This window comes from Gracilinanus agilis, chromosome 3 (genome assembly GCF_016433145.1).
Source record: "Gracilinanus agilis isolate LMUSP501 chromosome 3, AgileGrace, whole genome shotgun sequence".
NCBI lineage: Eukaryota > Metazoa > Chordata > Mammalia > Didelphimorphia > Didelphidae > Gracilinanus > Gracilinanus agilis.
This window is the reverse complement of record NC_058132.1, coordinates 314,592,340-314,616,102: the sequence shown is the minus strand read 5'-3', so window position 1 is coordinate 314,616,102 and position 23,763 is coordinate 314,592,340. Positions and strand designations below refer to the sequence as shown.

Below are 23,763 nucleotides of genomic sequence, written 5' to 3'. Positions count from 1 at the left end.
TCCCAGTGTATAAATCAATCATATGAGAATATCAGTTTCAGAGAAGATATTATATGTTATAGTAGAGAGAGTTGATTCATTATGCCAATGAAAGTATAGTTCTAATTCTTATGTCTATAAAAAAAGAGAAAGATGAAAACACTTTTTGAATATTTTAACATCTACCTTGTGGGAAAGTAAAGAGAGTTGTCTGCTATTCCATAGGGTTGAAGAAAAATTGGTGTGTTGAAGTTATAATATGTTAAAAATCAAAAGAACTCAACAAAATTATACCTTTACAAATATTGAGGGCTGATTTATAATGCATTTCATTCCCTGTCTGGGAAAATGCTGAAGTAGAAGCTAGCAGACAACCATTTTTCAGAGAAATCATAAGTGATTTCTCTACTTTGTAGAAGTGTGATTTAAATAATCTCTTAAGTCTTTTCCTGCTCTAAAGATTGAGATTATGTGATGCTTTAAAGCCTATGTGCTGTTATCAGTCATTTACTAGAAGTCAGGTCAAGACTTGTTTTTACTATCATGTCAAATAAATAACTAAATTTCCTGTAAAAATAATTAGCACTTCCTGTAAAAAGAAGAAGGAAAAAGAAAGGAAAAAGTATTAATGGAGATAGTCAAGCAAGCTTAGAGTCTTACTTGCTTTTTAAAAAAATTTTGAGTTATTTTAATCAGAAAATGACATCTGAATAAATAGTTTCATGACATTTTCAGGGATATCTCATGATCAGAAAACACCTGCAAGATTAAGCTTTGTTATCTTTAGTATTCATAGGGAATAGTATTCATAGGGAAAACAAGAGAAAAAATTGCAACTACATAAAAACCTGGCAATTTCAATCATTTATTTATATATCTATGTCTGTGATTGCTTATTTATTGCTTTAGTTCCAATATTGTCAGCCTTAAAGAGAATGCCAAAGGAACATGTCCAGATTCTTGCTTGACAGTACTAAATAGGCAGTTTCTGCCATCAAGCTCTGTGGAAAAATTCAAAGGTATGTAAAATTGTTATTGAGCTCCTGTTTTCAAATCTCTGACTGTCCAAAGATCTTCACTTTAGTGTCTGACTCCACTCTGCCCTCCTAAGAAGTATTCCATTCTCCCTAACTCCTTCCCTCTATTCCCCCTATGAGAAATACAAATGTAAAACTCAGAATGTTAGAGCTAGAAGAAAACTAAAAGTCATCTTATGCAAGCCCCTTATTTTGCAGACTAATAAAGAGGTACAGAGATGTGAAAGGACTTGCCAAATCACATAATCTATACGTAGAAGAATTGAGAATCAGAATCCTATTTCCTTAGTATTTTGACTCTAAATCTAATCTTTATTCAACTAGACCATAGCTCTTCCTTCCCTCAATTTTCAGTGCCTGAGGAACTTTCATAGTACGTTATACTTGCCATACAATTTCCTTTTCTTCATTGTATTCTAGTTTTATGTCACCACATCTACTAACTTCCATTCACCCTACCCTCAACCTACTGCTTCATATTTGATTTTAATCTTGAAAGAAATGACCACATTTCATTAATTTTCTCTCTCTCCTCTTGCCCAGAAAGTGTTAGAGATTATTTGATGGGTTAAATAAACTGGGGGGTGGGCAGGGGAGGGAAACACTTTAATTATCTGTTTTAATTTGAATCATCATGGTATACTCTGCTGGCACTTCCTTGGATGATGATCTTTGGAATAAGGAAGACATGGATTCATAGATAGATGGAAAGACAGACCTTTGAGTACAGCATCCTGATAGTACTGATAATGAAACAAGTTCAGGAAGTTTAATCTATTGCCCAAAGGGATAAGGTGGTAAAGGTCAGGGGCAGGATTTAAATGCAGGTTCTCTTATGACATGTAAGGAATCTCCATCTCAGAAAAACTAAGCAATTTAAACAAAGTCACAATATTCTACTAATGATAAAATTTGGACTGGAAAGAAGGCATAATGAATTTTAATTCATTTATCCTCCGTTTTTTGCTTCCTGTCTATATACCAACCAAAGGACAATTCGGTTTAACATTACCAATGGTGTTTGCATTTTGTTAGTGACCTGAGCATTTGTTATCAAGATAACCCGAGTTTGAATCTTAGTTGTGAAATCTGGACAATTCACTTTGCTTATTTGTGCCTTAGTTTTTTTTTCAGATTTAAAATTAGGCATTTGAATTTGATAGCCTATAGTAGCTTTTTCAGTTCTAGATAATGTGATCCTAAAGTGGAGCTAGTTAGTTCAGTGCTATAATTGATGGAAAAGACTTGATGATTAATTATGATGAAGATGAAGATGATTATGATAGGCATTATTCCATGTTCTTACTTATTTCTAGAAGTCATACTTCCCAGGCATGAGAGAAGAAGAGGAGTGATCATTTGCTAGGCATCATACTTTTGAAAAGTTTACAACTTCTGGCTTATCACTCTCTATTTTGGGGTAAATATTAGAATATAGTAACTATAAGGTGGGTTTTTTTTTTTGTTTTAACTGGAGTCAGTCCAGAAGATTAAGTGTCATTCCACACAAATGAAGTGACATCACCTTCATGCCATAACTGCATTGCACTGAGATAAAAGCACTCAATAAATCAAATTGTATTTGCCAACCAAAATTAATATTCATGTAGGAAATATAGAAGCCTTTACCCCAAACAGTATATTGATTAGAATGAAAACATCAATGGAGTTATACATTTTCCCTCTGCATTGATTTTGTTTCACTTGCTTAGCTATTCCCTGGATTAACTTTACTAATAAATGTTCACAGGGGTTTATTCCCCTGAATGTGATGCCACATATTGATCCTAATTATGGTCTCCTGTCCTAAGTCCAGGCCTTTTATCAGACACTCAAAGGCTTGGAAGGATTTGCCAAGGTGACAACAGAACTAATCCATCTTGTCTGTAAAGGACAAAGCCAAGAACACACTGTGTTGGGAAGTTTTTGCTATTAGAAATAGAGAGTATTCCATAACAAAAGACATCACTTGTAAAATATATATGTCTTTATTTAAATACTTTGACTATTATATCATATGATTGGCTTAGCTGTTCTGTTAGTGCTGACATCTGGTTCAATGTATAAATTACTAGTCTGCCACCAAAAAAACTGCAGTACTGTGGAGAAAATCAACAGGAGTATTTCTATTACAGAATCACATTTTTAGAAACAACTTAAATCTAGTTTGATTTATAAAAGAATTATGGATATGTGTTTCTGCCTACTGCTAAGTAACAAGTAGACAGAGTTATTAAAGCACATACACACACACAAATATGGACTCCTACATACAGTTGACACTGGATTTATTTTTTTGAAAAGAGTAAATAAATACTCTCAAAAAGAATCATCTTATAATTGTATGCCTCTTTTTGTATTTTTCATTTAATTAGATAACTGCTAAAGTTACTCCCTATTTCTGGGGTAATAGTACCTATCCTAACCTAAATAAATTCTTAGACCAAGGAGCTCATTAATTCAAAGTAAACTTATAATCCATAAGCTCGTGCCACCACCGTCCTATTAAAAAAATGTGTGCATGCCTGTGCATGTGCTCACACACATTCTTATCTTATTGAAATGTCAGACTATCGATATTGAAGCTTAGCTTTTAGTACATTGTTAGAAGAAGAATGTGAGAGAGTTGTGCATTTGCAGGCTATAAAATCTAAGGGACAGAGTTAAATCAGAATATAAGTCCTTCCACCTGGTTCTCTTGCCAATACAGCTCAACAGTGGAGAGATAAAAACAGTAGAACTGTTCCTATTTCCCTCTCAGACAACATTCATCCATCCCACTGGCAGACAACACTACATTTCAGTAAATGAATAGATATTAATTTCCATCCAAATGTCTATTTCAATTTGTTATCCTGAGGGATAAACACTCACCGAGGTGACACCCAAGTCAATATTGACCTTGAGGTATAATAAATCTTGACATTCCATAGAATAAGAGTTTCACACAAAGGCTATACACACAATTCAATCAGTAATATTAATTTTGAAATATTAGTATATATCACAGTTTATCCTCAGGAAATTGGTACTCATAACTCCTCCTTCTCCACTTGCTTGTTGTGATGTGGAGGTAAGCCATGGTCCTTAAAGTCATAGCCAGTAGGACTCAAAGACTATATAAGTGCTATATTGAGTTGTAAAATCTTTGGGTAGGGGCCCAGCAATGGGTGGATATGTTTGGTATACACGAATTAGACTACCACAAAATACAAAAGTTCATCTTGAAAGTCATGAGTTTTTTAGTATGCATTCGTGAAGGAACCTTGAAATTACTGACTCTGAAAGTATTCTATAGAGAAGATATTTTTTTTCTTCCTGTGTCTTTGTCTCTTTATTCTTTATATCTCTGTCTATTTCTATCCCTGCCTCTTTCTTTCTCTCCTACCATCTACATTTAATTCACAAAAACAAACAAACAAACAAAAAAAAAAACAGTGAAGGTTCTTCATTGAATAGGTCTATTGACATTCATAGAGGAAAATGGAGAGACTATGTAGGGAGAGACTTTTACTTCTCTGAATAACAATACCAATAACTTTAATCACAGGGAAAGTGGAAAAAAAAAGCTACAATGCTAAATGCTAACTGCCTTCCAGATTCTGCTTGCTTTGGCTGATCCAGTGCTTCTGTCATTTCAAAAGAGTATTTCAGAACTATTATATTAAGTCTTAGTGTGCCATGATTTTTTTAAGGAATTACAGATAAAAATTGGTGAACACATGATAGGTACAAATGAAAAATAACCTGAATCAGTTCTTGTCTAAGCCTAGACACATACTTATTTAGTTGGCCTCCATGACAACTACAGATTGATGTATAAAGATACAAAGTCTGATTATATAATATGAGAATTGAGAAATTATGAAGGTCATTACTTGGCTCATTCCTTAATCCTGGTTTGGTGAAAGATATGGCTACTGATGATTAAGTGTACTAGTTGAAATGGGGAAAGGACAACAGAAAATATGAATTGGAAGAAAAATTATGGTTACTGCCAAGAAATAGAGGTCAGCAGGACTGAGATGCAACCTATGGATGACTAACACCTTTCTTGAAGCTAATTTTTGCTCACTGACAACCCCTTGCAGGGAGGGAGCAAGTGGCATCTAGGACTGATGACTGAATGATATTTGGAAAGGAATGAGGACAAAAGGAGAGTGGGATATGGCTTAAAGAATATGATATGTACGTTCAACTTTTTACATATTCTGAATTTCATTTAAGGGTGCATCTGGACTACACATGAACTTTGAAATAATGCATGTAGATCTGCTAGCTTGGAGAAAGTAGTGGGCTTGTTATTTTTACTATATATTTTGTCAAAGGACATATGTGCATGTGTGTATGTGTGTAGGACTAAGAGAGAGACAGAAAGGGGAAAAGATTCTAGACTTAATGATAAATTACTATTTTCAGGGCTTACATATAATGCTAAAACAGAAACGTCCCGACAAATAGCTAAAACAAGTAGTCATCTATGAAGTATTATTTCAAGTGTATCTGCTCCATACCTCAGTCACTCATACCTTGATGGCTTAAATAAGTGATTCCCAAAGTGGGCACCACCGCCCCCTGGTGGGTGCTGCAGTGATCCAGATGAGTGGTGATGGCCATAAGTGCATTTATTTTTCCTAATAATTGCTATTAAAATTTTAAAAAATTAATTTCCAGGTGGCTAAGTAATCTTTTTTCTGGAAAGGGGACAGTAGGCCAAAAAAGTTTGGGAACGACTGGCTTAAATTTTAGAACTAGGAAATCATTGTTTGAGATAAACATATTGCATTATGCTAAAATGCTTATCTCTAGGGGAGATAAGTGGGAGTTAATTTATAAGATCCTTAACAGCTAATGTTTTGATATAAAAAGAATACTTTATATCTTGTAAGGGAAGAAGAGAGAGATAAGTTAGGAAAACTAAAGATAATTTTAGTCAACTTCATAATTGCCTCCTGGACTTGCCTTTCCAAAAGGAAAATATAAATGGGCTATATCAAATGAGGTGAATCAAATAAAATGACCCTTCTTATAACTTTTCACTGTGTCCATTAGGATCTCCCCCTTTCAGGTATGATATATTTAAATCCATATCTATATTTGGCTTGGGGTATAGCCTCCTTTATGAACAAAATTCTTTCTTATCAAACTAGTTTTTCTGATTCTTAACCTCTCTTCTTTTAATCTGTTTCCCATATCATTATCAACCCTCTCAACTTCCCCTTCCTAACCCTCTTTGCCTTCTCATTATATACTTAATGCATATATATACATATATGTGTGTGTATATATATGTGTATTTGTATATATAATTATATTCTGTCTCCTTGTCTTTCTGTCTTCTCTCCTCCTCTCTCCTTTTCTACTCTTTCTACCCCCATATGACTCAGTTTCTTAAAAGCAGTAAGAGAGGTCTTCATTAATCCTCCTGATTTGTTTCAGTTATTAACAGAAAGGGGTTAGGAATTATTTTCCCTTTACCAGTTTTATTATGCTTTCATCTTCATTAAAGTAGTGGTTTCAGTTTTTTCAGTTGTTCATTTTCTGAGTAAGGTGCTTTCTTAAATTTTCTCAACCTTTGTATCCTTTATGATATAGTTTTCTACTAGATTTCATTTTAAATTATATGCAGCTCATACCTTACTACTAAGGTTGTACTCATCTGCAATCTAGGCACAAAGGAAGAAATCAAATATGTTAGAATGAATTCAATTCATGGTGCTCTACCTTGAGCTGAGGTTTGAAGATCATTCATCACTACCTTTTGGAATGAATAAAGTTGGTCCTCCATTTTTCTTGGCAGTTAGTTAGCTTTCTAATTATACAAAGGAAAGTGCTATAGCTTTCTCTTCATTATTTTCTTCAAAAATAGAAAATTGAATTCCCAAAGAGAAGTAAGTCACCACACTGACTCTACTTAGGGAATGATTTGTTTTGAAGGTCCTTACCCTTTTGAGATCTGAGGGTAACTGATTCCTTTGATGATAGAATACCTCTATTCCATTTGAACTTACTGTAAATATGTAAAATGCCAGTCTCTACAAAGTCAAAGGGCAGTTAAATGGTGCAGTGATTAGAGTGCTAGACCTAACGTAAGGAAGACCTCAGCTCAAATTCAGTCTCAGATGCAAGCTGTGTGATTCTGGGCAAGTATTTGCCTCAGTTTCTTCTTATGTAAAATGAGCTGGGAAGAAAATAGCAAGCCAAGTTAGTATCATTCCCAAGAAAACCCCAAAGGGGATCACAGAGAGTCAGCTAGAGCAGAAAATGACTAAACAACAACAGATAGGCAAAATTGAGAACGTGGAAATATTGAACTTTGGCACAATTACTTTCCTTCTTCTTAACCCTTTTCCTTCTAAGAAAGTTGTAGTATAAGATCACTGGACTTGGGAAACCTGGGTTTAAGTCCCTATTTCCATTATTTCTGAGCTATGTAAATAAAGGGAAATAATCTAACTTCTCTGGGGCTCAATATCCTTATCAATAAAAGGGAGATAGCAATCCTATATTACCTATCTCAAGTGATTGTTATTATGTAAGTGCTTTAGTGGTATTAATTTTCTATATAAAAATGCAGCATAAATTACCTCTGCCACATTTTTGGAATCCAGCAGTCCCTCTTCAAAAAACCCTAAAATATGATATTTTATCTTAGATATTAGTTTGAAGGTAAGTTACCATATTTCCCTCCCTAGAATTATCCTCATTTTAATCCTAATTGATGAATATGGAATAGAACATAAATTCATTATGATTGGTATTAGGTAAACTGGTGGAAGATAATTTGAGGGAGAGGTAGGTGATCTCAGGCTTCCAAAAACATATTATATAGGCCTTTGAATCCAAGCATAAAGCAAGCCTGGTAATCCAATGTCCAAGAAAAATTATTTTTTATTGCATTTGTCCATATGGGTACATCAATTGAGGATTTTAGTAAAATAGATTTTTCACTCCCCTTCTTTCGCTTTCATAAAATTAATATAATCAGTAGCTCACAATGAAACAATTTGCCAAACACAAGCAAAATGCCTATTAACTTCATGAGAGTAGGTAGATAATTAAATGGAGAAGAAGAGAGAAGAGGGAAGGAACAGAAGAAAGAGGGGATTTATTAGGGGAGAGAGACAGACAGACACACACAGAAAGAGAGAGAGAGAGAGAGAGAGAGAGAGAGAGAGAGAGAGAGAGAGAGAGAGAGAGAGAGAATTACACATCTATATTTTAGAGAATAATGCCTGAGAACTAACACCTACATATCATCTGTCCATCAGAAAAATTTTCTTCAATTGGTATCTCCCTTGGAGTTTCTTCTGAGGGATTTTACTGCTTCCAAGGGTGGGTAGTTAAAAATAATGTACATCACGAACAATGTTTTGGCATTTCTTTTCACTTTCTTTCTAGCTTCTGCATTACTGTTGTCATCACTTAAAACTCAATCAATTCAGATGATCCAGTGAACAGATGGCATTAATCAATCCCCAAGAATATGCACAAAAACAGTTAGAAATGTAGAGATACCAAACTGATGCCAAAAATCAATTATCAATGATAGAAAATCAACATGGTACCCCCAGCTTCTTGTGTTACTATTTTCACCAAGCATGCCCCTGATCCTGGTAATGATGCTCAAGCTTACTTACCTTGCCAGTAAAGGGATAAGAATGGAAATATTCAGGCTTAATTATATAGTCCTTAATGACTCGTCTTCACTTTGCTGACAAAACCCAGCATAATTTAAGGACTGGAGGATCCATCAGAATGATGGATCTAGACAGCATATGCTATACAATATCATGTAAATATCAAATATAGTGTACCGAGAATACAATAGTTTGGTATTCCCAGAGAAGAACTTCATTTCAGAGAACAGAGCATCTTTGCTCACATCTATAGCCCTCATTTGTCAAAATGAATGGAAACAGTCATAGAAACATTTGAAAAACCACAATGTTGCCTTCAGTGAGTTCAGGAGTTTGTATCGCACGTTCTCAAGGAATCTAGCTGCTGTTGGAATATACACACACTCACACATTCACACACACACACACACACTCAGCACTGGTAATGGAATCACATCACATAGAACTTTGAAGCTCTATCATCTCTGGGGTCTATGACCTAGGACAGTTCCATAACAAGGTCCTTAGGGTACTTTGCTAACTATGCCCCATGGGGTGGGATTTAAAAGAATGCTACCTCACACTGGCTAGGACAGCATAACAAACTATGTCTCCAGCAAAGTTCCGCAGTATTTTCCAGGCTACATAGTAAATGCTCATTAAAATTTCATAAAGCAAGTTAATAAAATTAGCTCAAACTTGGCACTGAAATCTGTTGGTTGAAAAAAGATTTCTCTTTTGGAAGGAAAGGCCCTTTTAACAAATAAATAAGAAGCCAAGCATGCTCTCACAAAGGGAAATTTTTGAATGCAGAGTTTGGACATTCCAATATTTCATGAGCAATTCCTTAATTTCTATGAGTAGAAGTGAAAATATTTGTATTTCAAATATAGCAACTCTGATAATACAAATAACAAGAGAAGGTCATGTTTGCATGACCCTTTATAGTAAACAACAACTACAAGACTGGCTTTGCAAGATTTTTGAGGTCATTTTATATAAGGAGAAATTAAGGATAAGAGATGCCAGGGTCATATGGCTAATAAATGGTAACTTAGATACCTGAGTTCAAGTTCATTGCTCTTTCTACTATATAGACATAAAATATTATCAACAGCTGCCCTCTCAGTACTTTTAGGGCCACTAAAAATAATACCTACCATTTTGTATAAAAATAAGACTCTGCCACCTGCAGGATTATAGGAACTTTTACTTATAATTTTTTTTTTATTTGGAATGGAAAAGCTCTTTTACTTCAGATCATTTATAAAATGGAAGTCTTTAGGACTGATATTCAAAGGACAGACCTACATTTAATGTGTCCATAGTTAGAAGGACATTTTACATTATGGGCATCACCCTCATATAATGCCTAAGAAAATGATGTTTAGAGAGGAAAAATGACTTTCCCAAGATCCCACAGCAAGTAAATTATAAAATGAGAATCCAATTTTCTTAAAGTACATTTTTACAAGATGGAAGGTCATCCTTCATTTCAAATATCTACAATGGATTATCCTGCCAACTCCAGGCTTGAGATGAAACAATATTATGATTGTGTTATAATGACATCTTTCCAGCAATTAACCCTTTTTTAGATAGGATTTAAATGGATCCCTACCTACATTACTGGAAATCACATTTTGGTTAAACTGATTTTTTTTAAAGGAGTTTGGATATTGGGCATAGCTGAAGGAAAACTACAGTGATAGAATATTTGTACATGTATATATACATATATGTATACAAACACACATACATATATCTCAAGATCGATCAAAGATTCGTGGACCAAAAACATAGATATTAGTGATCATTCTTCAAAGGGGAAGTAATACTGAATCTTTAAATGTACATTCATGGAAATTAATGCTTTCCTAATTCTTAACTGTATAACAACCTGCTTTCATTTTGATGAGTTTTTCTATTAAGATGGAAGAATATAAGAGTTTAGCCATTTAAGTTTATCTTGCCATGGTGGAAAAAAAAGTTTCAAATACACTTAAACATTCACATATTGGCTCCCTTCATTTGTGTTGGTCTTTAACTGTCATGAGAAGATTAATGAAGAACTTAGTGAGTAATAAAGTGGTCATTTCCTTGCTACTAAGGAATTTTGTTTTCCAGTGGTTTTTGATATTCAGGGGGCTTGTGAATTTCTATATTTTAAGACTTAAAATTATGTTTTACATTGGTTCTTCCAAAATAAGTGGAGTCATTCCTTCTCCCAAAAGATTAGGCTGGGTGACTTCTTAGCATCTCTTTTCCTTCTACCACTAAGTGTTTTTCAATGAAGAAAAGCAAAAAAGTCTTGAGATTTTAGGAAGGCTAAGATAAATTTAAGATAATAAACCAGTAAATGGCTTCAATTATTGATATATGTGACTAAAATCAGCCCAATTGTGTCATTTTTCTTATTACTATTTCCCTGTTTTGTATTTCCTATTAGATGTTATTGTGACGGTAAATGGTATTTGTATAGAAAGTAATACTTAAAATTTTCTTTCAGAATTAAAGGTCAGTAGGTATTTTTATTCTTTGAGAACTTATGAAATTCTGTTTTATACCTGAATGTATTAAAGCACATAGCTATTGCATAACCAAATCACATTCTTACAGCTCAGTTGTAGTATAACTAGGACTGCACCTCTAACTCTTTTAACTCTGGATTTTCTTTGGCTCTGTAATACTAACAAATTACAGTGTTTTGGGAGGTTTTATTCATACTGTCACAGACTCAGAATTGTAGATAAAACTATTTTCCATTTAGAACTGGGCAATTATCAGTATATTTAAGAAATTAACTCATATCCTTAGGGAAAAACAAAAAGATGTGATTTATAACTATTTCATATCCTGAAATCTTGAAATGTTTTTAAAGAGTTTTAATTATGACCCTTTTCTAAATATTTCCAAATATATTCTCAATATAGCTTTCAAATTCAACTTGATTTATCTTAACTTTCTTAGTTATAAACTTATAAAAGCCCTCACTAGGAAAGAATGGCCAGATTTTTTTAAAGGAAAATGTCACTAAATTTTGACGATTTTTAAATAGAGTTTTATGTATGTAAAGATATATGGACAGTATCAAACACAAGATAAACATCTATCTAAATGAAATCTTTCTTTGTTATCAGTTGTGAGGACTTTTAATGAAACAATTCATAGTGAAGAATATTATCAAAGAGATTTGAAATATCATTTTGATATGTAGAAAGAACAAATGTGAGAAGGAAAAGTCATCTTCCAAAATATTTAATAGGCTTTATATGCTGATTTCATTCTAGAAGAAAATCAATCAGTTTTAGCAGATTTCCTCCTTTTTGAGGAAGACATTTAAAATAATTCCAGCTATCATATATTGCAATGGACTACTTTGATATATATTGAGATTCCTCATAACTGGAAGTATTCAAGCAGAAGCTATATGGGTGGCCACTTTGTTGGGGATATTATAGATAAGCTTCATGTTTAAGGTAGATTACTGGCCTAGAAAATCTTTCATTTTTTTCCAACTCTGGATTTGTAACATTCTATGATAGCTTTCACTCTGTGTTTCTAAATATCAAGCCACTAAAGTGATAAATTAATATAAGTACATAATAAGTCATGGCTCTTTAACTTTCAAGAAGAGAGTCTGTGGATCCTAGAATATAGAGGAGTTAGGGCCAATTGATCATCATTCTTATTGGTTCTATATTACAACTACTGTGAACCACTGACAAATATATTCAAGATTAATTAATCACTAATAACTCATTTCTTAGCAAATAAATAAATGTTCTATATTATAATAGTAAGAATGATCATTATGTCTTAATCCTCTTTCAAAAATGTTTAGGGATCTGGATGTGTGTATTAAGCAGAAATGTTGATTGGAAACAGAGAAATTAAACTGTCACTGAAGAAATAGTAAAACTCATTTACTTCAAAGTTTCCTCTAAAATGTTTGAAATTAACTTTATTGATGCATTAGTAATGACATGTTTCAGTCTTAAATCCATACCAGTTAGTATTAATTTGCACATTGTTAAACATATGAGTCATAATTCAAATAATTTAAACATAATGCCTTTTTCTACTTTCTTTTTGCCTATTAAAGCCTATCTCATATGAAAAATCAGCTACTACTGGAGTAACTTCTTGAAAACATTCTCCTCTCTTATTCACACTTTGATCCTGAATTCAAAGCAGTCAGTTTCTTCACATAGGAAAACATGAAATATGGAAAAATCAGCTACTTTAAATACCACACCTTTGCATCATTAAGACAATACTGACCTCTAGTGTTCTAAAAGATAGGAAAACTACCTTGGTACTTAACTTCTTCACACCAGTTTGAGTTAGAAGAGATTCTTTTTTTCTGAGGCACCATGGGATCAATTCCAAAAGGAAAAAAAAAAAGGCAAAGCAGATGCTATCTTGCCCCTACCTATTTTCTGACCTAATTTTTATGCCAGGGGCATCTGGAGTTTTCCTATTTCAGAAACTGACCTCTATAAATTCCTTCTTAGCTTGAAAACTTCAATAAATTCTTTATAAGAGATTGTGGATAAAGCTTCATAGATTTCCAGTGTTCTGAACTTCTGATTAGTGATAGAATAATGGAGTCATGTCAGTTACTTGAAATACACCTGTCTATTTTTCTAGGTTTGTGTCTTGTCAAGACTACATTAATAATTGCTTCCCTATTTTATCAAGGACAGTATAAGAAAAAGAAGTAGTAACTTTGGTAGTAATTCCTCTCCACCCATTTCAACATGCATGATTACAAACATGCATGCTATTATAATAAATCCCATCCAAACACTGGGGGAGAGAGCAAGAAAACTTTGGAAAATATTCTAAGACCATCTTATGAAACTTCAGAGATGGCCTAATTATGTTCTTCTTCATCTCAGGGATTCCAGATCACTTGAACTCAATCTTCCCCTGCCTGGTGAGGGAGCTAAGTAGTTGGTCTCCAGCTTCTGAAGGGATTGATAATTCATTCAAGTTTGACAAACTGTTTTTTTTAATATATGGAAAGCACAGTGCAGGTGGTGGGATTTCTGGGTGTCCAACCATCATTGTCATTACACAAAACATTCTACATTTATGAGGTTAATCTTTGATTTCCTGCATATACATTTGTTGGCTAATAGTGAATGTATTGTCACAACTGTGGCGGGGGAGGTTAAATCTCTACCTCCAAAATGGGGCTAGCCATTGATTGTGCAGCTCACGTATCCTGCTATGTCTCTTCTAAGAGGGATATAATCAAATCACTGTTAAAGAGTGATACAATATGCTTATAAAAGACTCCCCAAAAGGTCTGACTATAGTGGTGGGCAAAGTGGGAGGCAGAAATTTGAAAAAAGAAAAGCCTTATATTATAGGGCTTTGAGCATACTGCAAATCTGAGCTGCATTCAGAAATCAGCCACTGTCACTGCGAGAGGTGCCTCAGAATGTTTCTAATGCTAGCAACCCCAAGTGTCATACAGTCTGAGGCAAGTGCTGTTCTCTGGAGAAGCCCCGTCAGAGGAAAGATTCCCAGCTAGGGAAGAAACTGGGAGGGTAGTTTTAGCTTCGGGATAAAGGCAAAGACCTTCAGTTTCCTTAGAACTTCTCATTTTAGAAATTAAAGACCAGGAACCTAACAAAGCTGGTGATTCTAAACATAGCTAACTTTTAGAAGCATTTTGAGTAAGAGATCCACACCTATTGACAGTTTCTCTCCTAACGGAGTGAGAGCAGCAAAAATAAGATATATACAGAAGGTGGTTTTGGTATCAGTCCTAACGCCAGTTTCTCCCCATCTCCTAGACCCTTCCCTCGACCCTGGCTACTTACAGTTTGTAGCTGTAGATCCTATATGCCACAAGACGGAGAATAGTAAAGTCAAAACGCTGGCCAGTGAGGGTACAGAATCCATTTCCCTCAAGCGATCTCTCCCAATTTAATCCCGAATTTCGCAGGGACCAGTCGAGCCTCCTTTTTCTCTTTTAGCCTCTGCACAGTGCCCCCCCACCCCACCCCGACCCACCCCCCCTCTTCCAGTCACTAGCTTGTTCACTCCATCCCGAGCCCAGCCACTCAAGACCAAAATGGTCACTGGGGGTCTTGCTTCTCCTCCTCCTCCTTGCCCTCCTCGTCGGGCTACTGCTGCTTCTGCTGCAACTGCTGTTCGTCCTTCTTCCTCTTCTTCCTCTTCCCCCACTCCTTAAAGGTGCAAACCCAACCGAACTGCAGCAACAAGCGCTGCCGAGATGTACTGGCAGCGGAATCCACCTCCTTGCAAGGAGGACTGGAATCAGCACTCGGGCGGTGGACAGCTCCTTATAGGCAAGTAGGGTGGCGCTGCACCGCCTCCTAGTCCTGGAGACCCGCCCCCAGATCGCCTATAAGAAGGTTGACTGGGCGGGTCTTTGCCCCACAAGGCAGGCCTTTCCTGATAAGCAGCAGTAGCAGAGGCAGTGGCTCCAGTGGCAGAAGCAAGAGGCAGCAGTAGCAGCAGTGACTGAGACACAGGCAGCAGTGGAGGAGGTGGAGGCAGACCCAGACAGCAGCAGTAGCACCAACATCAGAGGAGTTGCAGTGGTGTACAAGCTACCTAGGAAGACAGAGAAGGAAAAAGAAAGGGATTCTCTCTCTCTCTCTCTCTCTCTCTCTCTCTCTCTCTCTCTCTCTCTCTCTCTCTCTCTTTCTCTCTCCCTCCCTCCCTTTTTCCCACCCCCACCCCCTCACACACAGAGACACACACAAACATGCACACACATACATAGAAGTACAGGAAGTAGAGGATATTTTAAAACAAAGCTTGTCAGATGAGGGTTTTTTGTTTGTTTGTTTGTTTTTTTAAGGTGGAGAAAAGGAGGAGGGAAATGAAATAGTAAAGGAAAGACTTCCATGGATAGCGGTTTTATTTGAGATGATTTGTTAGGCATCTTGAGGTGGGGTGCAAAATTTGAATTGTTTCAGCTTCATTTATTTTTATCCTATGGCAAAGGAAACTGATTTGGCAATTTGAAAAAAAAATATATATATATATATGTGCATGTATATGTGTGTGTGTGTGTGTGTGTGTGCTTGCATATATATATCTATATATATATGTGTGTAATATCTTTTGATTTCTAACCTCCATCCCTTCTCTCTCACTCACACCTCAACTCCACCAACCCATCCCAATACCTTTCCCCCCGTGTTTTATTATATTTGTTCCTCTATTTATGTCTCTTCTTTGTTGCCCTGGATATTACTTGGAATTGAGCACTACTAATCTTCTCGATAAGGGGTGATGCATTAGCAGCCTGGTTCAGAGACTTCTGCCTCTAGTTGGTTCCCAGGGGGTAAATCAGTATTTGTTAAGGGGAGGAGAAGAGAGGAATCATACAGCCTGGAAAGCTAGGATCTGAGGGCTTTACCACACAGGCACAAACAGGAGAAAAATCCTTTCATTTATGTCCAAATTTGAAAGTGTGGTCCAATCTTGGGTTTCTATTCTATACACGGAATGTCTTAGGCTTTGTCATGATTGAGCTTATTTTGATTTTTAAGGAATTATGCCAACCCCTAACAAAGTAAAACACTATATTTATTTTTCTATTCTGGCTTAGAGTCACAATTAGGATTGATTTTTTTCCAACCCTCTCCTCTGGAGAAAAATATTTTTATGTCAAATTTACCATTTAAGACTCTATAAGATGTATATACTGGTTGGGTTGTGTATGAATACCAGCTGTGTGTGGCTATTAGAGGCCTGTGATGTATTCTTCAAGTAAGATTTTGAATTGAAGAATTCATGATGCTTAACTTTGATGTTTGTCTATGTTTCAACTCCAAACTGGCAGTACTATATTGATGTTTAGAAATTCATTAGTGAGCCAGTTTAGTCACAGAGAAGGGGAGAACTAGGTAGATCCTTATTAGTTAGGAGTGAATGCCCATCCTTTTCCAACAAATGGGATTTTCAAAATAAAATACACTGCTTACAAATTAATCTAGCTAATGCTTCAAGATCAGAATATGGTAAAATTCAGGCAGAAGAAACTGTAGAATGTTAAGAGTTAGAGGGAATTTGAATATCATATGATCCTAAAAATCCACCTTTTACTTATGAGAAAACTATTGTTTATATTAAGTTGACTCCCATTGTATTCTCCTTTCTACCTCATTGCATTCCCCAAAGTAAGCTAGCTTGCAATGTGGCAATTCAATAAAAAAATTTAAAAATAATAATAATAATAATGAATAAAAGATTGATTTCCAAGGAGAATGGTTTAAAATGATTCTAGCACTACCAAAGAAGAGCCCTCTTGAATATGAAGGGGCAATCAAGAAAATCTGTTTTTAGTCCCAGAATCATAGATGATCTTCAAGTAGTTGGTAAATATTTAAAAACTATATATGAATGTACATATACAAATTCATGTACATAAAAGAAACTGAACTTCATATTAAAGTCTTTTTAGACATATTTTTTCAATAGAGCACATTTATTCTCAGAGCACCTCAGACCAACAGCAGATATTTGTCTAAAATGGATTAACATTTTCATAATACTATTGAGGTTACAAGTGGAGTGGAGGGATAAACAACTGTTCTCTTAGACAATAGTATAAATAATGCCATATTTTGGGGTCTTTCTGGCAAATTATTTTAACTAGCAACAGAATTTAAATCACTCTTAAAACTTTTCAGCTATACTGATGTTAATCTGTAGAAATTATCTCATAAGACTCTTAGCCTGATAAAGTCAGGTAGAAACCAGTGATTTACCCCATTTTACATCAAGAAAAAAATATATATATTTATGTATGTATGTATGTATGCATATATTCTTTGCAATGTCTGCACAAACATATATACATAAACACAGACACATGCACAATATGATAACTAAGATAAATAGCAACTAAGCTACTGCTCTTTGCCTTTCTGTATGGTCTCTTAGGAAGCTCCCTCCTTTACTCATTGTTTCTACAAGCATGACTTAAATTTCTCCTAGGTGATAAGCATTATGCTTGACTCTTAGGTTCTAATGTTACAAAATGATTTCATACCCTCAATGAGCTTATATTCTACTAGAAACAATTTATAGGAAAAGGTGACATTTATGCATTATGACATAAGTGCATGTAAAATATTTAATGTCACAAAAGCCTATATATGCCACTGACATTATATTAATACCATTCTATTTTGAATACTGTCTTCTATAACTTATTTTAAATGCAAACCTCATAATTTAATTTTTTCAATGACTGAATGATACCTTCTGTTACTGTGAGCCCCTAGTAACACTGTTACGGAAGGGCAGGTAAATGGTTTAAGGAAGCATCTTTAGACATTCAATGTAACATTTATTGGGGTGCTTGAATCCGTACTATCCCTTCAGTTGTTCAGAATAATTTATTTAACAACAGCTAACCTGAAAATTGGATTTGTCATTAAAGGATCTAATGTCAAACTCCAGTTCTGATGCTTACTGTAGAATGACCTAAGTTAAATCAGTTTCTTTTCAGTTTTCTCATGAATGAAGAAGGTTGAATAAATGGTTTCAAAAACCTTTTCATAAGTCCTATAATTCGTGACTATAGTTTTTATAATCTAAATGGGAGAAATCAACTAACAGGTAGTTGTTGAAAATCTTTAACTTGCTCTCATTCTTTTGCTATTGCTATATGAAAAACAATTTTGATTAGAGGCGAAAATAGCATAAGATAAGTAGTTAGAGACTTGCACATGGTGTAAAACTAAATATAATCTATTGTGGCATACATACCATAACTGAGGTAGGAGTTGTATATAGAGAGGTCAATCTATACTTCAATAGCATTAAAAGAAGGAAGTCCATTACCAAGTGTGAGATTAAAAATAAGATGAATAATTTGTAATTTATTCTCTTTACTCTTAAGAGACCTATCCTCTTTTATTTTAATTTCATAGAGTGATATTTCTGAACTGTTCTAAGAAACCCTGAAATACACCAAGTTTTTTAAAATATTTTTTTGTATTTTTAATGAACTTCAAATAATAATTTTAAAGCATTTTACCACAAGGTTTATTTGAAAGATTTATTTCAACTTAAAGGCTCTACCACCGTAGAAAACTTTGAGAAATATTGCCATAGAAGAAAACTAAGCTAAATTTGAGAAACTGTTCTTATAAGAAGTTATTGATAGAACACAGAATCCTGTCTTCTATATAAAATTAAGTCTACCTCCCCCTGGTGGGGAGAGAATAGGATTTAGGAAATTTATAAATGCCTTAAGAGCCAAAAACTTAAATCAAGATTTGAAAATGGTCAAGTAAACTATAATTATTCCATTTTTATTTTCCATTTGTTACATATGGTTTGAAAGGACCTTACTGCTGAATAGTGTCATTGGGATGCACTGGAATTTAAGTGCAATAAATAAACAGAAAGGCTATACATAATCACCAAATTATATAATACTTATTATGTGCAATTGGGAAAAAACAAAAACAACAAAAACTTTTACACAAATGAAATCAATACAGCTGGAACAAAAGAGGAAGCTATCAATCGGGGACATAAAAATGTATATCAAATATCATTGCTAAGGAACTCATAGGCAAGAAACATAGAAAACTAACAAAATACATTTGACTATTACTATTTCCTCAACTGATTTTGAAAAAGAGCAGAGAAATAGAATAAAATTCTCAGTCCCCAGATCAAAATATTCAGTGAGAGTCCCATTTCTCCACTGTTATTTGTGAAATAAACATCACTGAGAAAGTGAAAACCTATTCACTTCTCCATTCCCAGTATGCATTTTTGCCTGAATGTAAAATTTAGCTATATCTGCTCTATTACAGTCAATTGAAGATGTTAAGGAAACATCAGAGTCATCCTTAACCCTCTTATTTCCCAAATATAACCAAATCCCTTATTTTTGGCAATGATTTGAGTATTTCAGCCAAGTATTTTTTCTCATTGCTAAAGTATTTGTATACATTTAGCTATATAGAGAACATCTTAGTAAAAACTCATTAAGTCAAATAGAATTTTATGAAGGAATTATTTTTCTATGTATTTCAGGCTTACCCTGGAAGCAATACTGCATGACCTTAAAGAGATTTAATTTGAGTAAGGAGAAGAGATCTGTTTGGTTGAACTTCAGCTATATGCTTCAGCATAAGGAATGAAATTAAGGTTGTTCTACTACCAACCCTTCCCTTGATTTTTATGTGAATCCTAAATCCAAAATGAAGAGAAAGCTTACTGAGGTTTCCCTAGAATAGTTACATAGTCTGTTGCCTGAATACAATATTGATGATTATAGACAAATAATCAAACAACAATTATTTTTTCAGTGCAAATGCTGGCCTAAGCATTGGCAGGGTTGGGAGGGCAGGAAAGGAAGAACTAGAAGAACAGTGTGGCATGACTTCTGCCCTCAAGAATCCTTCAATTGAGATGAGTAAAGTAGTCGAAAACATGAAAAAATTAGCAACAAACACAAAAACAGGAAAAAAAATTAAGCCTTAATTGGCTGGTAAGGAATCTAGGTGCTATAGCATTTCAGAAGGAAATATTTCTAGAAATTATGTCTCTAAGAAGAAGATTCTTTTTTTCCCCTACTCATTTTTAGTCATTTCTGAAGCTAAGTGAAATTGGTAATGATCAAGACTCTGAGAAAAGAATTTTCTTCAGCCCTGCTGATACCTTGCTTTCTAATGCATCATGCTATCATCCAGGCTGTTCAAGAGAGTTAATAAAAAGCAAGACAACTCTGTGTTGTTGCAGGTTCAAGCAAGTGAAAGATCTTTAAGAAAGTAAGAGTGCTATCTGAAAGTGGAATTCTTGATAACCACCACTTTGGATGCAACTTAATAAATTTAAAAACATTTCCTTCTTTTGTGTTTTTCTGAAAATAAATAATTTTGCAAGAGAGATCTGAATTAAGTAGATAATTTCATTTTGTAACTTAATTTCCAGTGTTTGCACCATTCATTGCATTTTACATTTAAATCAGTTTTGGAAATATTGTGCAGAACACCTATAATTTACTTTTTATTGACATTTTTAATAAGGTGGAATAAATGCTATCCTGGAGCCAGCAGGGGGTGTGGTGAATAGGAGAAAGGTGAAACAAAACAAAAATCTCATTGAAGAGTTTAAAGAGTAGCATACAGAACTTTGTAAGTTATTGACTTGTGAAATGAAAAAAAAAACAATCATGATGAAGTCCTTTTTAAAAAGTTCTGCTTATTTACCACAATTTAAATATTCATTATATGTTTATTATGTGCAAGGCACTGAAGGAGATAGTTACAGTTGAAACAGTTAAGATTTAATTCTTCTGGAATTAGTAAGACAAACATAATACATATAAGAATAAGACATAAGAATAAATGACACAAGACAATAAATGGTTTAAATTTAACCATTTGAATTAAAGAAATACTTAGATTAGATAAGATAAAATATTTCTTAAGAATTTATGTTATGGGCACTGAGCTAATCGTGAAGGATAGAAATTCAAGCAAGTAAGATAGTCCCTACTTTCAAGGATCTAACGTGCTAATTGGTAAAAACACCTAGAATCAGAAAGCAAGGCATGTAGGGTAACTGAGTGTTAGTACAGCAGTTATCAAAGAGGAGGAAAAGTTTAGAAAGTATAGTCTTGAGTACAAAGAATCATAGCTGGTTCCCTATCTGAAATAATGGTCCCCATAGTCACTTGCCAATGGCACTTGATATGGAAGGTGGGGTGGGGCCAGGGACCAGCTCTTTGTCTCTAAAAGTTTTGCTGACACTGGGTTAGGCAATGGGGGTTAAATGACTTTCACAAGGTCATACAGCTAAGAAGTGACTAAGGCCATATTTGAACCCAGCATCTCCCATCTCTAGGACTGGCTCTCAATCCATTGTGCCACCTACCTGCCTACAATGGAATTTTTAATAATCCTTTTCTGACATTTTGTGATCCATGTTCTCTCTCTCTTACTTCCACCCCTCCCAATTTCTCAAGATCGGTGGCAATATAATATAACTTGTACATGTGTTATCATACAGTACATATTTCCAGTTCATTATGTTGTAAAGGAAGACATATATCACTTAAAACACAGAAAAAATAATGGAAGGAAAAAGAGAAGAATGAAATGCTTCAATTTGTATTCAGATTCCATCACTTCCTTCTATAACAGTGGGTAGACTTTTTTCTCAGAAGTCACTTGAAGATGCCCTGAATCCTTGCTTTGCTGATAATAATCAAGTCATTCACAGTTGTCCATAGTAAATTATTTCTGGTCCTATGTGCAGAATTCTTCAGGTTCTGCTCACTTCACTTTGCACCACTTCACATAAGCCCGTAAGTCTTTCCATGTTTGTTTTTTTTTATGATCATCTTTTTCATCTTTTCTTATGGCACAATAGAATTCTATTACAATCATATACTACAATTTTTTCAGCCATTCCACAATTGATGAAAATTGTTTCAGTTTCCAGTTATTTACATAAATAAATACATAAAGAGATATTAAAATTATTTTTGTACCAGTAAATCCTTTCCCCCTATCTCTGATTACCTTGGAATACATGCCTGATACTAGTATTACTGGGTCACAGCCATATGTGTAATATTATGACCCATTGGGCATGGTTCTAAATTGCTTTCCAGAATGGTTGTATCAGTTTACAGTTCCACATGTGCATACATTTGAATGATGCGTCCCATCCCAGGAAAGCTTTCCAAGTATTCATTTAGGCACAGAGATTGGAGAAGCCACAGATATTGAGTAAGGCATTAATAACCTTTTGAGAAGCTCCTGGGATCTGAGTTTTTATCAATGAAAACCAAAACCTTGCAATAGAAGAGCTGAAATAGAATACAGAGCATCCCAGGAACCTGAAGAGGGATATCTGGACCACACAGCTATCCAGAGCATTTCCTTAATATCTTCAAGACTCACTGGCAAAAAAGTCAGAAGATAATCCCAACTCCTAGGGCCTCTTTGGGTGTTATTCCTGTTTTTCATTACTTGTACTATTAGAGAGGACCCAGATTCAGAACTCCTTCTTTAATATCTTCCACGAGTTTTGGAATTGAGTGAGTTTCCATAATACTTCTAATGACATAGGAGAATAAGCTGATGGAAATTTGGAAAAAATTGAATGAAAGCTTCCATGAGATGGGAATGCTACAGTTTTTTTATATTTTGTTTTATTCTCTTCAATAAAGCATGCAGTCACAGAAATGTTGAATTCTTTGAATTAGCACTATAGTGTGTAAAGAGGTGGCAAGATATTTTCGAGAGTCATGATAGGAATTAAAGCCCAGACATTTTCTTTTATGTTTCTAATAATATGTTATACTAATTCACTTTCATAACCAAATTTAAATACTGAAATCAAGGGCGATGGCTCACTGAGTCAGGGGGAACCCATGAAGGTGGAGATGTAGCCTAAGAATTTGCAGGCTGATAATTCTTCAGTGTACAGTTGGGGTGCTATAGCCCTTAAGAAGGCTCATGAACAAAGTATAGAGAAGAGCAATCTGCCCAGACAAACTCTGATAAAAACCATTTATTTAGTTATGTATAGTTCATCTGGTAGACATAAGTCTCTCTTCAGGTCCACAAATGGTAGGGTATGATCCATTATGGGCTGCATAGACTAGTAAAGGACCCCACATGGGTCACTTATCAAGTATAAACACAATCTGACACAAATATCACATACAGATAGCATCTGTATCAAAACTGAGCAAAGGAGAAATGAAGAGAGAGTTCTAAAATGAGACAACAGATTCACCATTCCGAATGATCTTGACTGTCCAGAATTACAGGCCAAATCAAGTGTAATGAAATTTAATTGCAATATATGTATTATATTTACGTCAAAAATGTTATTTTACAAATATACAAAATGGGGAGGGTTTGACTAGGGAGCACATTCAAGTCTATTGCAAGCTCGCAAGCTCACTATGAGGTTTAGGATGACTTAGGAAAGCCGAGTATCCATGAATCAGAAAGTAGTTATATTTTCCGTGCTCTGTAGATCTGGGTGTCACATTCTTCTGGGCTTTAGGGTAAGGAGGGTAAACAGGATGGTGCAAGTCCTTCAATTGAGATGATCTAAGGAAATAATAGCCGTCTTCAAATATT

General features: G+C 34.7%; 1 protein-coding gene across 1 annotated transcript in view; it reads right to left on the bottom strand.

Annotated features, from left to right (window-relative positions):
* Window positions 1-14,554, bottom strand: part of CNTNAP5 (contactin associated protein family member 5) — an 845,810-nt gene extending 831,256 nt beyond the window's left edge. The window contains exon 1 of the mRNA XM_044669143.1: window positions 14,473-14,554. Coding sequence (XP_044525078.1) covers window positions 14,473-14,554 — 82 coding nt within the window. The remainder of the gene's footprint in view (window positions 1-14,472) is intronic.
* Between the last annotated feature and the right edge of the window lie 9,209 nt (window positions 14,555-23,763).